General features: G+C 40.5%; 1 protein-coding gene across 7 annotated transcripts in view; it reads right to left on the bottom strand.

The window, feature by feature from the left end:
* Nucleotides 1-14,554, bottom strand: part of LOC102475727 (phospholipid-transporting ATPase FetA) — a 156,083-nt gene that overhangs the window by 11,238 nt on the left and 130,291 nt on the right. For all 7 annotated transcript variants that reach the window (XM_006143188.2, XM_006143185.2, XM_006143187.2 and 4 more), the window contains 6 exons: nucleotides 11,830-11,858; nucleotides 7,969-8,128; nucleotides 5,852-6,040; nucleotides 4,874-4,989; nucleotides 2,381-2,545; nucleotides 287-398 (listed from right to left, as the gene is read on the bottom strand). In XM_006143188.2, coding sequence (XP_006143250.1) covers nucleotides 287-398; nucleotides 2,381-2,545; nucleotides 4,874-4,989; nucleotides 5,852-6,040; nucleotides 7,969-8,128; nucleotides 11,830-11,858 — 771 coding nt within the window. The remainder of the gene's footprint in view (nucleotides 1-286; nucleotides 399-2,380; nucleotides 2,546-4,873; nucleotides 4,990-5,851; nucleotides 6,041-7,968; nucleotides 8,129-11,829; nucleotides 11,859-14,554) is intronic.

The raw sequence follows: 14,554 nt of genomic DNA, 5'->3' as shown, positions 1-14,554 counted from the left end.
AAAAAAAAAAAAAAGACAGCTTTGACATTTTTAGCCTCTGAGTTCCTGGATGACAGGAATCATGTCTGATTAACTTAATTTATCTCTTCATCTTCAGCACCTAATACAGTATCTGGCATGAAGTCCATGCTCAGCAAGTTGTGTATAAGACCAGGCATGAAGGTATCCTGTAAGGCTTGATCTGAATTATGAATACAAGGTATTTGTCCAGAAAATGGCTAAGAAGAAAAGAAAAAAGAAGAGAAATGGCTAAGGGAATATCAGTCAGGCTAGGAGTTCCATTTACCTTGCTTATCTCCAGTTAAAACCCATATTTTGATTTTTGCTTTGTTCAGAGTGATGATTGTCTCAGGTACTCCATCTTGCAGCTTGTCTTCTATGGCTGTGGCCCCTAGCAGCTTCGAACAGAGATATTGGTGAGTGAGGAAAAGGGAGAAAGATGCAGCATTTAGAGCTACCCAACAACAGAACTGGCATCTCAGCATTCTCTTGGTTGAAATTTCTATTCCCTTAACACTGAATATATTTTCTCTTTCCTCGTTTGCATTATTTCTGATGAGAGGTCTGCTGTTAGCCTCATGGGTTATCAACAACAGAACTGGCATCTCAGCATTCTCTTTAGTAAGCTGGCTTGGTCCTGGGATGAAGATCCCAGTGGTATAAAACTCAGCACATTATACCTCTTGACACACATACACTGAAATCAAATTTAGAAACAGAATACTAGAGACCAGAGAGGGAAGAGATTTACCCAAGTCACACATGAAGCTATGTGCCACTTCTCAACCATTTCTGTTTCTCAACATACCTTCAGTTTTCTTTTGTTTCACACAATACTTCCTGGCTCTAAAGTGGTTCATAGACAAGGGATCTCCATATCCCACTCCAGTGGACTCCAGTTTTTCCTTCAGCCCTCTGTGAGCTTGGGGATACTTCATTTGTTTGTACCCACTGGGATCCTCAAGGCTTTCAAGACCATTTCCCATGCTGGACTTTACAAAACCTTAGTCCAGCACTATGCCTTCTCCCTATAATACTCCAACAGTGCTGACCACAAGGACGGGTCCCAGGACTGAATCTGAGGAGCTGAGAGGTGGACTAACTACTGACTAATTTCTCCTAGGCTTCTAGACAGTCTAGAAATACTACAATGGAACCGAGGATGTAAGATCTGGAATCTCTGAATTTTCACATTTAGTATCATTAATTTCTTTTTATAGCAGAGCCAGTCCCTATTGGTCTGGTCAGAGACTTTGAGGTTAACATCTCTTTTTCTCATGTCCTATAATCTAATCCATCAGCACGTTCTATTGACTCTACCCTAAAAAAAGTACAGAATTTGACCATTTCTCACCATTTTCACTACTTTTATCTAAATCATCATCTCTCAACCTATTATAGCAACTACCTTCTAACTTGTCTTCCCTTGCTCCCTTACTGTATAATTGTAACACAGAAGCCAGAGTGATCATTTTAAAAGCTATCACATTCACTTTTGTGAGTGAATTCTTTAGTGATTTTTCCATTATTCTCACCATAAATCCTTATACTGGCCTATGAAGACTTTCTCTTATTTGTCTCATGTCCTTTTATTCTTTCTTCCTCATTCGCACTGTTCCAGGCTTGTTGGCAGCCTTGCTGTTCAACTAATAGGGCAGGCCTGCTGCTGTTTCAGTCTTTTCTCTTGCCATCCCTTCTGTCTGGAAGCCCAACCCCTCAGAGATCTCTTGGCTTGCTATCTTCTTCCAGATCTTTTCTCAGATGTCTTCTTCACAGTGAAGACTAACCACCCTATTTAAAATAGCAGTAATGCCCCTGTCCTTTCCCAAACACACGGGCACATACAGACATTCCCTCTCTTCCTGGCTTTATTTTGTCTTTCCCCGCAGCACTTTTACCATCTAACATTACTTTTTGTCTGTTTCGTCTACTGCTATGTGACCAGGGTTTAAAACATTGGCTGGCACGGACACTTAATAAATAAAAATGTTGATGAACGAGTGATCATTTTTATTTGGATCATTTACTAACTAGTTCTGCATTGTCTAATCTGTGCATTATCAGATCTTGATTTCTCTCAGGTCACTTAACTTCAGTGAACAACTTTGGAATAAGAAACCCTACCAGAAAGATAAAAATGAAAACCAGCACATTTTTTCATTATGCATTCAGAAGACCTAGAATACACTGAATCTGTGGATTCCAGAATCCAGACTCTCTGGAACAAAGATTTGGTGCTTTCTTACTGAGCCTGCCTGTCCTCTCTCTCAGAGAATTTGCATCTGTTGATCATGTGGAAGCCACTCAGATTCCTTGTTCAGTCTGCTGCCTGCCAACCCCATCCCTACCCCTAGTCCGTCCCTGGCTTCTTCACACTAACCATCAAGTCTTTTTCGATCTCTTCATAGACATCTGATAATTTATCTTCCCGATTCTCCACAGATAGACAGGCTTCACTGTGTTTCTTGCTCCAGGCCCGAAAGAATCCATCATCCAGCTCTCGATAGGCCACCATGAGAGTGCGAAGGCCTTCAGAAGCAAAATCCTGGAAGACATGTGTGTACCACATGGGCTAGGCTGGGTTAAGGCTGAGTTAAGGGAGTGGCAACTGTCCACAAAGGCCCCATCTACCTGCAAAATAGGGACTAGTATCTAGCCTAAGGAGAAAGCAGTTGAGGAACTTTCCCAGCCGAATGCCTCAAGCACAGGGCCGGCATAGCTGGAAGGTTGGGAGTCCTTCTGAGAAATAGAAAGTTCTTGCTTTTAGCTATAGTTAGATAATTTGCTACATGACTAACCAAGTTTTCTAGATTTTGTTTTTGTAAAATTGGGATTCATTCCTTACAGAAAGGACAATGATGACTATGAGAATGAAATAGAATAAAGGAACTATAATAAAAATAATCAAAGGTATTATAGTTTTTTAAAAGCTTAGATTCATTTAAAATTTCCTTTCCTTCCATCATCAAACATTCAATGAGCATCTTACACAGCACAAACTTGTGCATACTTGTGTATTTTCTATAGCTCAGTTGATTAGCCATAGCTAGATAAATTAATGAAGCCACTACTGAAATACCCTCTGGGTGAGTTTAGCATCTTTTGCTCCTTAGTTATCAATATGTTTTAACTAGCACTAACTAGCCTTCTTGTAGGAATACACCCCTGGGTCAGAAGGAGGGCTGGGTGAGAGTGTGGGTGGTTTAGGGGATTACTCATAACCATCTAAGGGTAGGTTAGAAATAGATTTTGTGTATTAAGAGCTGCACATGAACAACAATTCTACATGATCACTATTATAGTAAGCTGCAAAATAATACACATTAGCACTATAAGAACAAAGAGAAAGAGAATTTGCTCTTAGTTCCCTGTGTAAGTCCTAGTTGTCTGTTGTTAACTATCAGGTAAAATTAATATAAGGCAATAAAGTATAGGATTTGCCGGGACCAGCAGTTAGCATAATGGTTATGTTGCTGGACTCCCATGTAGTTGACTGCGGTTCAAGTCCCAGACCCGGTGGCTTAAACTCATGCCAGGTGCGTGTGTGTGTGCCCAGGATCCCGAGAGGAGAATGGAGGAGAAGGGACTGTGGTGTGGCCACCCCTCCTAGGGGTGATTTCTTGCTTTCTGTTTCTCTGTCTCTCTCTGTCTTTCTGGTGAGCACATGCGTCCTATAGCAAAAACCTCTCCAAAACAACAACAAAAAGTATAGGATTTGCCATCTCTAAAACTTCTGTAATGTTAGCAGTTCAAGGAGGTCCAGAGAAAACCTAAGATTTCCTAAGAAGAAAGTATACTGAAAAATCGCATTGTACTCCACAAATACGTACAACTATTATACATTAATAAAATATAAATTTAACAGGGCTGGTCCCATAGTTTACATGTTAAGGCCTATGCATTGGGAGCAGGATGCCACATGACTGGCCGCAGTTTGACTCCTGGCCCTCATGGCCTAAAAACATGCTCGACACGTGTGTGCACATGCCCAAATCTTGACACGATGGAGAAGTGGATGAGAAAGGATCACAGTGTGACCACACCCATTGGGCTGTGGTTTGAGTCCCAGACCTGGTGACTTGCTTTCTTACTTTCCCTCTCTCTCTTTCACTCTGGTGAGTACACACACCCTCTGGAAATAAATAAAAAAGAAAAGAATTTTTAAATTTTAAGAAGAAAAAAAGAAGTGATAGTGGCAGAAATTGATTTTGCATGAGATATATATTTTTTTGTTTTTGGAGAGGTTTTCGCTATAGGGCGTGTGCACTCGCCAGAAAGAGGGAGACAGAGAGACAGAAAGTGAGAAATCACCACCCCCCAGGGGGGATGGCCACGCCACAATCCCTTCTCCTCTATTCTCCTCTTGGGATCTTGGGCACGCACGCACACGCACCCGGTGTGAGTTTAAGCCACCGGGTCTGGGACTTGAACCGCGGATGACTACGTGGGAGTCCAGCGACATAACCATTATGCTAACTGCTGGCCCTATTGCATGAGATATCGATGGACTTGGCAAGCTTACCAATACACTTGGAAAGCTTAACAATACACTAATAGCTCATTAATTTAGTCAACAAATAATTTAGCAGCATGTTTTAACATCTTTTTAAAATATTATTTATTATTATTTTTTAATTTGACCAGGGAGAGGCAGAGAGAGAGAGAGAGAGAGACAGACAGACAGACAGAGAAGTTGGCAATGTGGTTGGTGAGAATCCCAGAGTGAGATAGTTTTATTTTTCCACCAATTAAAGAGACACAGACACCAGTTTACACCTATACAGAAACATACCGATATGGGAACATGTATGTGACACATATGCAGATACAGAGAACACCCACAGCTTTCTTTTCCTGCAGCCTAAACACTTACATCTAGATGTTCCATGGTAACTTCATTGAGGGATCTACAGGATGGATGAAGCAGTTCACAGATGATGGTGTCGGCACCTTTGCAGAACAACATTACCTGATCTTCAGGTGTCCGCACTAAAGTTAAACAAATTAAGCAAAGTAACCACGTAGGCCTATTGTTACAAGAACTCCTATGGGCCACTGAGGGATGACAGGAGGCTGTTTCTCTTGACATTTGTTTCTGACACATTTGGATCATAAGCACCGAATGAGTGATCGCATAGGATAAATGAGAAGGTGAAGGCCACAAGAATGAGAGAGGAACTTACAGAACCAGTTCTTTCATGGGTTCAATGTCACCTGTAGAAGACTGATGCAGAACCCCATTTAGTTCCCAGTTTGCAATCTGAGACCAAGGCCCTTGTAAGGATAAAAAATGACCTTCCTTTAAAGACTGAGGTTCAAGCTAGTTGGGAGAACAGTACACTATGAATCTCCATCATATTGTCTGCTCCCATCTCTTATTCCACTTCCAGGTTTGATGAATTTATTTTCTGTCCAAGACTGTTTAGGTGGGTAGGTGTTTCCTATCCTGTCACTCAAGAGTAAATAAAGATGAGGTCAAGTATGATTCGCATAATAGCAGCTTGTTGGGATGGCAGACCCAGAGAAATATGGGGTGGGGTGGGAGCTCACTGGGCCAAAAGACGTGGGATTTCAGTTCTTTTCTTTGGCCTTCTTAAATACATCTTTAGAAAAGTAACTTAATCTCCTTGGTTCTGAGGGTGCTGACAAGAAGGGAAGGGATTTAGCATATGGTAACAAGTCCCCATATGTGTATAAGAAAAAACGTAAAGGCTGTGTGTAAGAGAAAGTGGGGATGGCTGTGTGTTTGTATTGAGGTACAGCACCTGTGAGAAGGCAGGTAAGTGGGAGAAAGCATTTCTGATAGGAAAAAAAGTGTGAATGTGTATGAAGGACAAAGAAGGGGACCCACCAATAACAGACATCCTCTTGCGCACACTGTTGAAGTCCAAAATAGCCAGCAGTCGATAGACTTTGGTTTCCCCCATTTTGACCACCGTGATCGTCTCAGATGTGCGGGAACGGAACACGAAGCCAAAGTTCCTGGCAGCAGTGACCAGGGCACCTTCATCTGGAGACTGCGCCTGGTATACCAGCTTACCTGATAGGAGAAAAGGAGAAAACTAGAGCCTACAAAGATAAGCAGCTGAAGTCCACCCAGAAGGAACACTGTCTTCCAAGTGACTTAGTAAAGTTAAAGCTCAAGAAGGAACATCTTTCTTCAAAACTTCCTTGTAAGTGTGGCCCTAAAAGGCCAGGTTGCGTAGAGCATGTCAGTCTTCTTTTCCTTCCTAAGATTTTCAACTCAGCCCTGAGTCAGTATTCAGACATACGTGGGACATGGAATGTATACACACAAACAAAACATAGGCAGCTATTTCCCAACTTTAATGAGTAAAGATGGCTCAGAGAGCTTGTTCAAAACGCAGGCTCCAGGGCCCAGCCAAAACTTACTGAAACCAGAACCACGAAACCTGGGAAGAGAGTCTGGGAAATTAAATTTCAAACGAGTTTCCTGGGTGTTTTTCATCAGGTGGTCCTGTGTAAGGTGGGGCACACTTTGCTAAACACTGCTATAAGATAATAAGATTGATGGATTAGTAAATAATTTAAAAAAATATATGAGTGTTGTCACCTTTGAAATGCACCCTTAGAAGCTAAAAAATTCACTCTATTGAATCAGTTTTTTAAAACTCAGGGGATTTCTGGGATTCCTCTTTTAGACTAGTATCACAACCTGAGGTTTATTTTGTATCATTTATCTTCTGCAGGTCAATTTAATTTTTAAAACAGTTATGCATCATTGGAGTCTTATGCTTATGAATAAGAGGAGGGGAGCATAATTTTAGATCAGACACAAGATGTATCTACTGGACAATTGAGACTTTACTTGGGGGTTTCCTACCCTGTCACTCAAGACAGTAAATAAAGATGAGGTCAAATATAATTCAAATAATAGCAGCTTGCTGGGATGGCAGGCCCAGAGAGGTACGGGATGGAATGGGAGCTCACTGGGCCAAAAGAAGTGGGATTAAATTCTTATCTTTGGCCTTCTTAAATAGGTCTTTAGGAAAGTAACTTAATCTTCTTAAGCTACAGTTTCCTTCTCTATAAAGTTGGTGCCATTTTTCTTGTTTTGCCTACCTCAGAGGGCTGTTGGGAAGATTATAAGACATAATAACAGATGAAAGCACTTTATAAAACTGTAAAGTGATGTACAAAATGTAAGGTGTTACTACTGACATTAATAGTATTAAGAGCACATTGGCTTTAAAGAATATGATTCGTTTTTCTAAATTCTTGTTTGTAAAGAAAAAAGCCTTTTATAATTGTTCATTTCTCAGTTTCTAAGAAGTTTTCGCTAGATTGGTGAATATACCATATTTGGTTATTAAAGAAACCGGTATTGTGGAAACCTTTAAAATGTGAAGTGACAAGAGAATAACTTAACTCATCCTTTAGGAAGTCTTCTCAGAGATAGTGGGACTGACTTTGAGGACAATTCAGATGGACTCTGTGACAAAACATCAGAGAATCTAAAGAACAAAAGCTTCCTAGATTGTACCAAGTTTGACCTCTATTCAATGACCAAATCTTTCAAACCAAGAAGTTGTTTTCTACTTGAATATCTCCAGTGACTGGCAGCTCACTACTAATTTTTGCTCTCCATTTCACTGTTGGACAATGCTACCTATTAGGAAGTACTTTTTTTATTTTGAGAGAGAGAAATCACCCCCCGGTGGGGGGGGAGGGGAGGATGACCACCAATCCCTTTGCCTCCATTCTCCTTTCAGGATTTTGCGCATGCAAGCACATGCACCTGGTGTGATTTTTAAGCTGCTGGGTCTGAGATTCAACCCACAGTTGACTGTGTAGGAGTCCAGCGACATAACCATTAACTCCATCTGCTGGTCCCTAGAAAGTTCTTAGATTAAATCATTCAAATCATATCCAGCCCCCCCTACCACCACCAAGAGCTTAGACTCTGTGTCCCATTTTCATTCCATGAGGCCTCAGGCCTCTCCTCACCTTCCTCTTTCTCTTCTGACATCACGGTATGACACAATGAAAGTGACAGGAAAAACAAGTGTACCCAGTGATCTCCTTTTTTCACTGCTTCCACCAAAGTCTTGTCATAAAATAAAAACTGAGGATCAGCCAGTTTGTTGTAGGAGAAGTCAACCTTTCTCTGGAACACATAAGCCAGAACAAACTTCTCAGCAGCAGCTTGACACTTTAGGTGGTCAGTTTATGGCAATTTCTGGAATATGGTCGTTCTCAGGAGGATGGGAAGAGAAGAGCAAGACAGAGAAGACCCTGTGCTGATTTCTAAGGCCCTTGAAGCTCTGACCTGGACTGTCCATCACTCAGGCCAGAAAAAACTGTCCTATGGGAGACGAGTTGAGCAGACCTTTCTCAGATGCTTGGCAAATCCTTCTGGTCCTCTTTCCACCCCAGTTGTTGTGAACAATTAATGGCCATCTTCAAACTCTACTCTTGTAAATATCAAGTTCATGGTAATCAAACCAGAGGCTATCAGGTGCAACTCTTCCCTATTAGTAGGTGGAGTAGGTGGTATCTGGAAAAAGTCTTGTTCCTAGTTGTCCTCCACCCGCTTTTGGAGCTGAGAAGGGAACAGGGTCCCACATACAGTGCTATTATGTGTTGTACTCTCTAGCCTCACAGGAGTTAAAGGTGGTTAGAGAGAAATCTTGCAAGACGGAGGCAAGACTACATGGTGAGGAAGTTTCAGTATGTGCTTGTTATTCATAGACATAATTTTGCTTGACCTGTGAAGCTACCTGAGTCTGCCTCCAATGCTCACGGTCACTGACCTTGCTGTGTATGTTTCTATTTTAGTCCTTGCCCCACTCTTTTTTCCTAATATTTGCTATTTTCCTGGCTATGACCTTGACTCCTTTAGACAGACTTTCACTTTCCATTTCAACTAGGCTGCTTGTAGCCACCTTGGTTACATTCTTTTCCTGGTTCAGCTTGACCTTGAGAGTACGATGTTATGAATACATTTATCCAGTCTATAATCAACTCTCTCTAGGATTTTTCTCCAGGTCTTTGCAGTTGTGGAACTATGTGGATTGAGCCCCAATATGTGAAGTATAGACACAACTATCCTGTCTCATGCTATGCTGCGGAAAGGGAAGCTTATAATGAGTTGTATCAGCTCTTTTCAATCTTTCATTTAGAGGGAGTTTTGTCAGAGCAGCGAGGGAGTATAATCAGGTCCAGGGCAAAGCCCTAGATGTGGCCAATCACAGACTTAATAGTTGTGGGAAGTTTAAGGATTCAGTAATTTAAGATAACTTATTATACAGCATTCCCTGAGGCTTTTCTAGAATTGGGCTCTTATACTGGCAACATTATTTGAAACTGGAGGCTGGTGAGTGCGGAGAGCTAAGGTTGGAGAAGTAGGAATGAGCCAGATCCTGCATTACCATCTTATTCACCATCGTATGTCATGGCAATGTTCCACTGGAAGTGACACGATTAGATTCGTATCAGAGAAAATCCTCTGGTAGCAACATGAAGAACATATTGGAAATAGCAAGATGAAAAGCAGGGAGACCAGTTAGGGGGCCATTCAGTGATTCACAAGAAAAATCATAAAAGTAGTCACACTACATATTAAATTAAGCGGGTGGGTTTGAAATATAGGGAACTAGAATTATAGGACATGGATACAAGGACTAAAAGAGGGACGAAAATTAGGAATAAATTTATATTTCCTAAGTGGGAGAGACAAACCGCATACTGAGATAGAAGGTTTTTGAAAGACTGGATTGGAGAGATCTGAAGGACATACAGGTAGTAATGAAAGAAGGCAGCTGTAGAGACACAGGGTCTTCAAAAAGTTCACAGAAAATACATGTTATGAACATGCACAGATTTCAAAATACATGTTATGAACATGCACAGATTTCAAAAAACTTTGCACCTAAACTCGTACTTTAATTCCATTTTTCCATAGACTTTTCAAAGTCCCTTTGTGTACTCTTAAAGCTCAAGAGAGAAATCTGAGCTAGTTTCTAATCTCCTCCTTCCAGATAAGTAATATTTGAGAACACTGGATCTGGCAGGGTGCAGGGATGGAGGCAGAGTTGGCTTGGAGCTGCAGTGCAGCTTGACCTAGAGTCAGCATTATGAGTAAATCTGAAAATTGGAGGTCCAAAAAGGCAAATTTGAGCACTGGACAGAGGATGGAAACTGATAATGTTAAATGAGAACCGCATTCAGAATGGGGGTAGAATTGCTGTGACGCAGCTATGAAATGTTTTATAGGGTGTCTTTAGCCTTGGCCTTGAATGGGAGGAAGCTAACAAAGATTTTTTGGATATAGGGATCGGGAAATAATTAGTAAGTAGGTAATAATCAAAGCCACAAGAATATCTGGGGAGGCTATACAGATGAAAAAGAGGTTCAATAATAGAGTTCTAGGGAAAGGGGTCAGCAGGTGGTGTAGTGGTTGAGGTGCGGGACTCTTACATAGTTGAACATGGTTTGAGTTCCATACCCGGCAGCTTGAAACTCACACTGGGCATGTATGCCCGAAACCCTGAGAGAAGAATGGAGGAGAAGGGATTGCGGCATGGCCATCCCCTTTGGTGGTGATTTCTCACTTTCTCTCTCTCTCTGCCTCTCTGGAGAGCATGCGCACCCTATAGCAAAAATCTTAAAAAAAAAAAAATTGAGTTCTGGTGAAAATCAGCACCTAAGGCCAGGTGATGAGAAGAAGCAATCAGACAGGAAGAAAGAAGAAGAGAATTGTCATTTAACAGAAGCCCAGAGACAAGAGAGGCTTTTTTTTGTTTTGTTTTTGTTTGTTTGTTTTGTTTTAGAGGTTTTTGCTATAGGGCACGTGTGCTCGCCAGAAAGACAGAGAGAGACAGAGAGGAACCAGCAGTTAGCATAATGGCTCTGTCGCTGGACTCCCATGTAGTTGACAGCTGTTTGAGTCCTGGACCCAGCAATTTAAATTCACGCCAGGTGTGTATGTGTGCATGCCCAAGATCCCGAGAGGAGAATAGAGGAGAAGGGATTGCGGTGTGGTCATCCCCCTTGGGGGGTTGATTTCTCGCTTTCTGTCTCTCTCTCTCTCTGTCGTCGCCTAAGGCCCCCATTAGACCCCCCCCCCCCCAAAAAAAAAAGAGAGACAAATGCTGAGGATGAGTACTAGAGAAAACAGTAAATGAACCAGCTAGAAGTAAGAAGAATTAATAGGAAGATATTTTTATAATCGTTTGAGTATGAACTTTTGAGTACGTCACAAATCCTGAGGTAAAGGAAAAAGATTGGTAGATTTGATTATACAGTTCAAAACTTCTACACAGAAAAAAACTTACTTAAGAGGGCCAGTCAGTGGTGTGGTGATTTATGTAGCAGGGTCCCAAATGCCCAACTGCGAGGTTTGAGCTCCAGACCTGGCAGCTTGAAAACTATGCTAGGCACATGTGTGTGAGTACCAAAAATCCCAAAAGGAGAATGAAAGAGAAGGGACTCTGTTATGGACTTTGGGCATGCATGCACATGTGTCCAGTGTGTTTTTCATGCTGCTGGGGCTGAGATTCAAACTGCATGGTCAGTCATGTAGAATCCGGCTCCTTTAACCACTACCGCATGGAGCTGGCCAGAGCACAGATTCCATTTTAAAGAGAAAAATGGCAATTAAGCTGTTTTCACTTATAAAATTCTCTCGAATAAACATAGGTAATTTATATAATGGGTCTAATATTATGGGGCTGGTAAAAGTTTTAATAGTTCTGGGGCAAAGGGACTCCCACTTTGTGTTAAAGATGCTTCTCTGCAGCATGGCCTCACTCAGCTTCCATGTGCATTTCTCAGGAAGCAGAGAACACTCACTTCAGAGACTGTTACCTTCTTTTCATCCTTGTTACAGCTAGCACCTGTTGGTAGGTAAACAGAGCAGAGACTTGGCAAATGTTTTAAATGAGGGTTACAATTTCTTTTATTGTGATAAACTATGTATGACATAAAAGTTTTCATTTTAACCATTTTTAAGTGTAAAATTAAATGACATTAGTTATATTTACAATGTTGTACAACAAACATCAGTATATATTTCCAACACTTTTCAGTATCTCAAACAGAAACTTCCCATTCTCTCCACTCATAGCCCCAGTAACCTCTAACCTATTGGGTTGTCAGACAGTCAGACACATTTTTGCATAGAAAACCAGAAAACTACATCATGACCTTTCCAATGACAGATGTTTTCTGTCTCTATGAATTTGCCTGTTCTAGATATTTCACATAAGTAGAATCATGAGACATTTGTCTTCTGTCTGGCTTATTTCACTTAGAATAACTTCAGGGCTTGTTCATGTTGTAATACAGGCAGTCCTCACTTACTGACCACATTCCGTTCCTACAACTAGGTCATTAGGCGAATTGGTCAATACATGAGGAGCGTAAAGGGGATCTTGTGGTGTGTCGTAGAGCCATAGGATATGTGTTTGTCAACAGCTGTCATGTGATACCACACTAGAATAATGTAATTTTATCCATACAAGAAGCATACATTAGATAAGCGCCAAAAAGCAACAGGACACATCGCAACATAATAGTATAAATCTGGCATCATCATTTTTATTTATTCTGAGTATTACTACGGGTGCACATTAAAATACAAATTTATAAATGAAATATGTAGTCTTGCCTGATTGTGAATGCTTTCTGTAGTGAATACTAACCGACTGTGGGAACAAGATAAAGACTGAAGAAGGGTATTCTGTAAGTACAAGTGGTCGTTAAATAGGTAGGTTTTTAAGTTTAAGTGAGGAGTGGCAAACTTCACACCAAACCTCATTACTTTTCATGTCTGACAATATTCCTTTAAGGGGGAGGGTCTTCAAAAAGTTCATGGAAAATGTCTGTTATTAAAAAAATTTGTATAGATTTCAGCTTTTTTTGTACCCAAATGAACTGCATTTTCCGTGCACTTTTTGAAGTTTCCTTATATGTACTGTGTCTTCGGGAAAGTCATGATCCATTTTTGCATAGAAGAACACAGAAACATAGTCCTGATCTTTCTGATGACCTAATACATGCCACAATTTGTTTACCCTCTCATCTGTTGACAGACACACTGGTTATCTCCATCTTTGGGCTACTGCAAATCATTCTGAAAGGAATACTAACATACATCTGCTTGAGTCCTTGTTTTCAATTTTTGGGACTATATACCTAGTAATGGAATTACTGAATATTATGGTGATTTAAAGGAGAGTTTAAAAAGCTTATTTCTTCTAGGTCCTTCCTCCCAGACTTGTAGTCAAGCTACCTCAAAGCCCCTCAGGACATCTCATCCTCAATGTCCCCTTAAGCTTCTTTTCCTAGGTCAATGGTAAGAAGAGGTCATCTGCTTGGGCCCCAACTCTTCTCCCGTAAATGAGAATAAGGTGAGGCTAGAGGTTAGTCACTGGATCAATGAGAGACTGCCTACCTCAGAAAGTTCTCCAATCAGAAAACTTACTTAGAAGAGGTGTGAAAATAGTTGTAGAGTGTTTAGGATCTTTGACCAGTGGACAGTATAGACAAAATGCAGGTTGAAGGCAGTTCCATTGCCAAGCACAGAAACACCCATGACCCTTTTCAACCTTACCCAGTGAATCTTTGGGTTGTGCAATGAGCCAGAAAATTAAGATCCTTGCCCAGATCAACTCATCCAAAATTAAGCCTTCAGAGTATATACATGTGAAAACTTGTTTGGTAGAGGTAAGAGGAAATATTAGAGGCTCAAGCTTTATTTTCAGTTACAACTTTTAAGGTTTTTTTAAAATTGAAATTCATAAAACATACACCTATCATTTTAAACTGTAATTTAGGGGCATTTATTGCATTCATAATGTTCCACAACTACTACCTCTCTCTAGCTTGAAACTTTTTTTTTTTATCATCCCAGAAGAACATCCCCATGTGCTCTAGCTTTTTGGATGTCATCACTTCCTCTTCTAGCTAGGGCACTGGTCATGAACGTTCACACACATCAGGGCTTAACTCTATCACAAAAATAAGCTTATGCTTAAGAGATAAGATAAACAAGGGACTGGACCTGGGAAACACCAATCAAACTCTAACTAACCATCTCTCAACACGGTTTATTGGTCTAAAGGGAACAGGAAGATTAGAAGCTTCAGTAATACACTAACTGATCTAATTTTTTGAAGTTCATTTTTATTTTAAGTTGACAGTAACTATGGTACAAGGTGATATTTTCCTATGTATTATGGAATGATTGAATCATCTGTCACTTCACATACATATTCTTTGTAGTGGGAACATTTAAAATCTACTTTTGGTGATTTTGAAATATATGTTATTTTAATTATAATCACCATGAAGACAATAGATTTCAAAAAACTTACTCTTCCTGACTAACAGAAACTTTATACCCTTTGACTGAAATCCATGAGATTTAATATGAGAGTGAATCGAATATATTGTTTTCCTCAAGACATTGGGAACTCCTTGAGGACAGGGACTAAATCTTGTACATCTTTTTGTATTTTCAATGCCCAATACAATTGATTGCATCTCTCAGGTGCTAAATAAATGCTTTCTTGGAACTGACTGGGCTGAG

The sequence above is a fragment of the Tupaia chinensis genome, unplaced genomic scaffold (assembly GCF_000334495.1).
Source record: "Tupaia chinensis unplaced genomic scaffold, TupChi_1.0 Scaffold000093_1, whole genome shotgun sequence".
Lineage (NCBI taxonomy): Eukaryota > Metazoa > Chordata > Mammalia > Scandentia > Tupaiidae > Tupaia > Tupaia belangeri.
The sequence above is the reverse complement of the archived record's forward strand: the minus strand, read 5'-3'. Positions and strand labels throughout refer to the sequence as shown.